This window comes from Amia ocellicauda, chromosome 14, assembly GCF_036373705.1.
Source record: "Amia ocellicauda isolate fAmiCal2 chromosome 14, fAmiCal2.hap1, whole genome shotgun sequence".
Lineage (NCBI taxonomy): Eukaryota > Metazoa > Chordata > Actinopteri > Amiiformes > Amiidae > Amia > Amia ocellicauda.
In genome coordinates, this window is record NC_089863.1 from 23,609,004 (window position 1) to 23,616,694 (window position 7,691).

Here is a 7,691-nt window from a genome sequence, read left to right on the forward strand (position 1 = left end):
AAGGATCCTATCCAGTCTGTTTTTGAATGTTCCCAAATTGTCTCTTCAGCCACATCGCTGGGGAGTTTGTTCAGATTGTGACTCTCTGTGTGAAGAAGTGTCTCCTGTTTTCTGTCTTGAATGCCTTGAAGCCCAATTTCCATTTGTGTCCTCGGGTGCGTGTGTCCCTGCTGATCTGGAAAAGCCCCTCTGGTTTGATGTGGTCGATGCCTTTCATGATTTTGAAGACTTGGATCAAGTCCCCACGTAGTCTCCTCTGTTCCAGGGTGAAAAGGTTCAGTTCCTCAGTCTCTCAGTAGGACGTTCCCTTCAGATCTGGAATAAGTCTGGTTGCTCCTCTGAACTGCCTCTAGAGCAGCGATATCTTTCTTGAAGTGTGGAGCCCAGAACTGTCCACAGTATCCAGATGAGCTCTAACTAGTGCATTGTACAGTCTGAACATCACGGCCCTTGTTCTCAATTCTACACTTTTGACAATATACCCTAACATTGTGTTTGCCTTTTTTATTGCTTCCCCACACTGTTTGGATGGAGAAAGTGAGGAGTCCACATAGACTCCTAGGTCTTTATCATGCGTTACTTCATCTAGTTCTATTCCTCCCATAGTGTAATTATAGTGGACATTTTTGTTACCTGCATGTCTTACCTTGCACTTGTCCACATTGAATTTCATCTGCCAGGTGTCGGCCCACAACTGAATATTATCTAAGTCCCTCTGAATAGCCTGTGCTGCTGAGATTGTATCAGCTGAGCCACCTAATTTAGTATCACCTGCAAATTTGACAAGTTTGCAAACTATCCCAGAGTCCAGATCATTAATATAGATTAGAAAAGCACAGGCCCTAGTACTGATCCCTGTGGAACTCCACTAACAACCTCACTCCAGTTAGAAGTGACTCCTCTAATCGACACCCTCTGTTTCCTATACATCAACCAGTTCATAATCCATCTACTTACATTACCCTGAATGCCTACAGCTTCCAATCTGAGGATCAGTCTTTGGTGTGGAACCTTATCAAAAGCTTTCTGGAAATCTAAGTATATCATATCATATGCTTTCACATGATCTACAGCTGCAGTTGCATGTTCAAAAAAATGTAGTAAGTTTTGTCTCCATCCCTTTTGTATGCGTTATACAACATTTTCTTTCTGTTTATATTTTTTTTGCATACCTCTATTAAACCATTTTGGACAATGTTTTTTGGTCTTCAATTTGCTAAGTTTTGGTACAAACTTCTCCTGAGCCTCAAGTAATATATTCTTAAAATATAACCATCCATTTTAAACTAACTCTGTATCCAGTGTGCTCCAGTCTACCTCTTCTAAGTGCCGTCTCATACCTTCAAGGTTTGTTTTTCTAAAATTGTAGACCATTGTTTTAGACTTGGACCTTGTTTTTTGAAGGAATGCCTCAAAGATTACCATATTGTGATCACAGTTTGCCATTGGTTCTCTAACTACTGTCCCCCTGACTCTATCTTGGTCATTTGAAAAGCTCAAGTCAATGCATGCGCTCTCTCTGGTTGGTTCCCTGACAAATTGAGTTAGAAAGCAGTCATTTACCATCTCAACCATTTCTATTTCTGCTTCTGTAGTCCCCACTGGGCTTTCCCAGTCTATGTTTGGGAAATTGAAATCCCCCATTATAACAGCCACATCCTTGCTACATGCAGTCCTGATTACACTGTACAATGCAGCATCTTTCTGAATATCTGAGTTGGCTGGTCTGTAACACTCCTACCGCTAATCCTCCAGATCTCTTGTTCAAAAGTTTCACCCACAAAGATTCTGTTCCATTACTGGGATCTTCTGCCTCAATTAAATTTCTGACATATAATGCTGTCTGTTTAGATGTAGACCGTCCGGTTTGTACAGGTCCCATCTATCCCAGAAGAAAGACCAATGCTCCATAAACCTAAACCCCTCTTCCCTACACCAGGATTTCAACCACGTGTTAAACTTTCTAATCTCTGCCTGTCTCCCTGGCCTGGCACGTGGTACCGGAAGTATTTCAGAGAAAACTACCGTGGAGGTTCTGCTCTTTAGTTTTGTTCCTAACTCTTTAAATTTGTCTTGCAGAACCTCTGTCCTACCTTTTCCTATGTCATTGGTTCCAATGTGGACCATGACCAGTGGATTCCCCCCGGCTTTGGCCAGTAGCCCGTCTAGTAGTTTAGGGAGATCTGCAACCTGAGCACCAGGCAGGCAAGATACCATGCGGGTCTCCTTGTCACTAGAACACACTGTGTGATCTACACCTCTAAGAATTGAGTCTCCTCCTTCGTCTGGGGGGGGAGTGGGCACCATGGTGCTCTGGTGCTCAACTGCCCCCCCATCACCCTCTGAGCTGTCACTGTCCAACTCAGTGTCCAGCAGTTGGAACCTGTTGGGCAATTCTAGCTCTTGGGGTGTCTCTAGGGTTTGTGCGCACCCTTTTCTGCGGTTACGACCTACTGTAACCCAGCAGTTCTGTCCACTTTCCTGCTCTAATTGATTCATGGCGATTCATGGCGACTTGCACAGGTGCTGTACAAAGTGAAGCATTTCACAAGCATGCAGTGCAGTTTGAAATTGGTTTTGCCAAAATCACGAAGCAAATGGCAATAAAAGACTTCAAAGCAGAGTGGGGCACCCTTTGGGGTGAAGGACTAAAATGCTACAGTGCTTTTATTGACCCTGCTTTGTTTGGACGATTGACACCCGGCATCCAAAAAGTCCAATACATTCACACTCTGCAGCTTTGCAATCCTTTTTTGTGACTATTCAGAAGACACACGCAGGGAGTATTGTAGAGCAGTGGTTCCTAAACCAGTCCTGGAGGACCCCCTGTCCTGCTGGTTTTTGTTCCAACCGAGATCTTAATTGATTCCTTAATGGAACTAACAATGCAATATAAGGCTCAATTATATCATTAAGAGCTCAGTTGGAACAAATACCAGCAGGGCAAGGGGTCCTAATTTGGGAACCCTACAAACTGGAGACATAGCCAATGGTTCACATCACAATACAGCCTGTGTCCCCTACCTTTGTAGAGAATGGAATAGCATTGCATTCGTTTGGGTGACGGGGGATATTTTAATGAATTGTACTCAGTCTGTACAGACAGTCCAGTAAAAACACTGATAGCTACACACACTATTTACCCAGTACTCCTATCAATACAGAAACTGTGTCAGGACCTAGAGCCTTAAAGGAGAAATGCATTATATTAATATTTCAGCCCATATCGATCCACTGCTGCATGAAGGATCCCCAAGATGTCTCCACTTGCTTCGATCTACAGTTTCTATTCCTTGTCACACCTATCATGTTGAGTAAACCCGCTGAGGCGACCAGATAAAGAACACTGATACTCTTGTGGTTAAATTAAAAAGCGGAAGAAAAAACTAACAAACCACACACCAAAAACGCTCTTATAGAGGTGGTACAATTGGACGAAGCTTGACTTTGCATAGCAGGGAACACTAGAACACAGACCCAATTACAAATGTGGACAAATTACAGGACAGTTGGGTCGTTAGGCTGTCGGGGAAGTTTGTTCCAGACGCCCACCTCTCTCTCTCTCTCTCAATTTATAGAGTTGCGAAGCTGAGTTAACAGAATTTGTGTGACAGTGAGCGAGAGCGAGTGTGCAGGACTCCCTTTTGTTTGGGTTGGCCTTTATTTTATTGTGTGTGTGTGTGTGTGTGTGTGTGTGTGTGAGGGGCAGAGAGTGAGTGTGTCCGTGCTGGGTTAGTGGGAACTGCAGCAGTGGCGTGATCTGTGAATCCCACCCCTGTGCTCAGTTACGTAAAGCCCACCTGGACCCGTGTATAGGAGCTGATATGTTATCTGGAGGCTGTTTCACTCACCACGAGAGTTCCCAGCTAGAGGCAGCCTTCATATTTCAGTCAGGTAACAGTTACATTTATGAAGTTAACATATGAGAAAAAAACAATAATAATGCTTTTAATATCATGAAATACTTACAAAACTGCTAATTTAAAATGTTAGACTAGTGGTAATCAGGGTCTGATGGCTAAACAAGCCAAATTAAACACCTCAAGTTATGATTTTGTAGCATTAGGTGTTTGTTTTGACCTTTCCAAAGGTATATTCAACATGATGTGAAAGTAATATGTGCCTTGGTGTAATATATAACTCTTCAATTTCAGATTAGGAGTGTATTTACTGTGTTTTTAAGGGCATTGGATTATTGCAAGCTCTAGGATTTTGGAGAATAAGTGCCTCTGTCTGTTGCTGCCTAAAGAATGAAACACTTGATAAATCCCTTCCACCTCTGTCCTGCTCCTCATTAGGTCCAGCTGGGCTTTAAGCACAGAGATGAAAGGAAAAGGGAGTCCAGGGTATCTTCTAATCCGGCTGGGGGTCTGGGCAGCGTGAGTATCCCATCCACAAAGGTCACCACTGAGCAGGATAGAGCTGGACAGAGCAGGTTTACAGTCAGAAATTCATAATGTATTATTTATTTAATAATAATAATAATAATAATAATAATAATAATAATAATAATAATAATAATAATTACAGATGGTAGTATTTCTTCTGCTTCCCGAGATAAACAAAGGCATTCTTTGAATTTGTATTAATCACATTAATTACACTTAATTCATTAACATCTTTTGTTGGACAGTTCACTCTTTTATAAGACAGAAGATGATCTGTGGATTACTTAATGCTACAAAAAAAGCTGGAAGTGAAAACTTCTCTCTTGGTGTAATATATATCTATATTTGTATTTCTCTCTTGGTGGAATATATATAGATGGGTGACAAATTTAAAGAAAAACCAACATAAAGTGTCTCAGTAAGGTGCTGGGCACCACGAGCCCCAGAACAGCTTCAATGCTCTTGGCACAGATTGTACGAGTCTCTGGACTCTACTGGAGGGATGAACACCGTTCTTCCAAAAGTTATTCCCTCATTTGGGGTTTTGATGATGGTGGTGGAGAGCGCTGTCTAACACGTCGGTCCAGAATCTCCCATAGGTGTTCAACTGGGTTGAGATCTGGTGACTGCGAAGGCCATAGCATATGAATCGCATCATTTTCATCCTCATCACACCATTCAGTGACCCTCATGCCCTGTGGATGGGGCATTGTCATCCTGGAAGAGACCACTCCCATCAGGATAGAAATGTGTCTCCATAGGATAAAGGTGATCACTCAGAATAACTCTGTAATGATTTGCAGCGACTCTTCCCTCTAAGGGGACAAGTGGACCCAAACCATGCCAGGAAAATGCCCCCCACAGCATAACAGAGCCTCCGGACCCCCTCACTGTAGGGGTCCAGCAGTCAGGCCTGTCCCGTTCTCTTTGTGTTCCACACATGCACTCGCCCACTTGTCGAGAATAAGGATGACTCATGTGACCAGATCTCTGTAGACCAGTGCCTATGGTTTTTGATCCAAAACAGAGTTCAACTGGGCCGCTCAGCATTTGTACACATGCCACAGAGCATGATGGGATGTGAATTGCTTAATTGTATCATGCTGTACACCTGTTTGGAGGCATCAGCATTCATTATGTTCCTCCACTCATTAATTCAGGTTTTTCTTTTAATTTCTCACCTGTCTGTATATATTTTTATATTTCTCTCTTGGTGGGAAATATATCTATATTTGTATTTCTCTGTCAGTATACAGACATCTCTCTTTATTAAATTAGTATTCCAGTGTAGTTCTCTCTCCATACATCCCCAGTAAAATGCTATCCCCAGATAGCAATGTCTGCCCCACCTTGGTGCTGTAATGAGGCTAGGACAGTGTGACGTGGTATTTGGATTCTGTGGTGAATAGCCTTGTCCAACTTTTTTCCACACTGCCTTACTGTTTAAAGCCTCCTTGCCATCGGGTGCCAAGGGGCGATCCAGACACCTGATTATGACGACACCAGCAGTCCCCAGTTCCTTAATCCCTCCTGGATGGCGGGCATCCCTGACGAGCGCCCACTCTCGGAGGTGAACCTACCCGGCACCCACAACAGCATGGCGTTTTATGGGGGGGCGCTCACGGAGTGCCAGTCCTGGCCGCTGTCCCTTCAGCTCCGAGCGGGCGTCCGCTTCCTGGACGTGCGGGTCCGCCATGTGCGGGGCAATCTCACCATCCACCACGGGATTGTGTACCAGCGGGCGCACTTCGGCACGGTCCTGGAGGAGGTCACCCGCTTCCTCCGGGAGAGGCCCACGGAGACCGTGCTCATGAGGGTGAAGGAGGAGTTCAGCGAGACGCACGCCCTCTACGACGCCGTGGTCAGCTACATCCGTGCATACGGGGACTGGGACCTACTGTGGCACAGCAGGGACACCCCCACCATGGGCCAGGCTCGCGGCAAACTCATCATCCTGCAGAACTTCTCCGGCCCCCACCTCGGGATGTCCTATGGCGCCATGGACATAGCGGACGAGTGGAAGGTGCCCACTCTCTTGCACATTCCCACCAAGTGGCAGAGCGTCTACGAGCACCTGGATGCTGCCATGGCAGGTGATTGCGGGCGCCTCTTCCTCACTTACGCCAGCGGGGCGGGCGTCTTTGCTTACCCCAACGCCGTAGCCCAGCGCATCAACTCCTGGCTCTACCAGCACCTGGCCACCCTCGCGGGGCAGAAACTCCGGGTGGGAATGGTGGTCATGGACTTCCCGGGAGCTCCCCTCTTGAAGATGATCATCGATTTAAACTGAGAATAACCCCAACCACCCCTATCCCCATCCCCTAGTTGTAGGCCCCACCTCTTTGTTCAGCCATCTCTGAAGGCGTTTTAGGCAGATGGATTGCCACAACTTCACTTTCGGCAAATAAAAATAATAAAAACTTGTGCTTTTTAATCAAGCCAGTTAACGCATAAATCCTTATGAAGCGATACATCTGCAAGTGTATACATGCAAAACCCCCGTTGATAATGAGGGACACCTGTGATGTTTTATTCATTAAAAGTCATTAATATGTGCATTGTCTACTTAATCATTATTCTTTTATTTTATTGCATTAAAACATTTTCTGAGGGCAACCAAGTGGGCTAGCAGTTGTGGTAGATCGAGATCAGAACGCCTGATCTTCATCGGGCACCGAAGGGCATTTGTTTTGGCAAAACCAGAACACATAACAAGTGTGTTTATGCCTCTCGACGTCACGCTGATGTCCTCATACGTGCCAAGCTGCTCTCCCCCACTTCCCCACATCCAAGTAAAGGAGTCAACAAACACAGACATGATCACAAGCTCACATCAGGCCTTGGCTTCACCGAGGGCAGATTCTCAAGACCCACACTGTGGCAGGCTGGCACGTGTCCTTTGCCACCCAGCTGACAACACACCGACATTTTCCCATGTCAGTACAGCCAACCTTGATCTGTCCATTCCACCCTGTCAGTGATTGCTCTTTAACAGTCAAGGTGAAAGATTAAAACTTAATACTGGAACCTGTACAACCTTGCCCTTATAAAGTATACTATTAATAGTGGTTTGGTCATCACCTTGGCCCAAATTGACAGTCCAGACTATGAAAAGGAACTCCACAGCTATTGTGGTATGGGTTTACAACGCTAAACACACAATAACAGAAGACTGCACACTTTCAACATTTATTCACCCGTGCCCAGAGTGCACAGTTGATCAAAGTAATTCTTACCGCAACATTATTTTGATCCAAAGTGGAGACAATTACAGATTAGAATGACTACTAAAGGGAAAATGAA

The 7,691-nt window shown here is 44.9% G+C and overlaps 1 protein-coding gene across 1 annotated transcript; it reads left to right on the forward strand.

Annotated features, from left to right (window-relative positions):
- The first annotated feature begins 3,821 nt into the window (after positions 1-3,821).
- On the forward strand, positions 3,822-6,944 carry LOC136768114 (1-phosphatidylinositol phosphodiesterase). Its single transcript, XM_066722167.1, has 3 exons — positions 3,822-3,894; positions 4,299-4,379; positions 5,838-6,944. Exons 2-3 carry the CDS (start codon positions 4,324-4,326, stop codon positions 6,676-6,678), a joined length of 897 nt encoding a protein of 298 aa, XP_066578264.1. The 5' UTR covers positions 3,822-3,894; positions 4,299-4,323; the 3' UTR covers positions 6,679-6,944.
- The last annotated feature ends 747 nt before the right edge of the window (positions 6,945-7,691 follow it).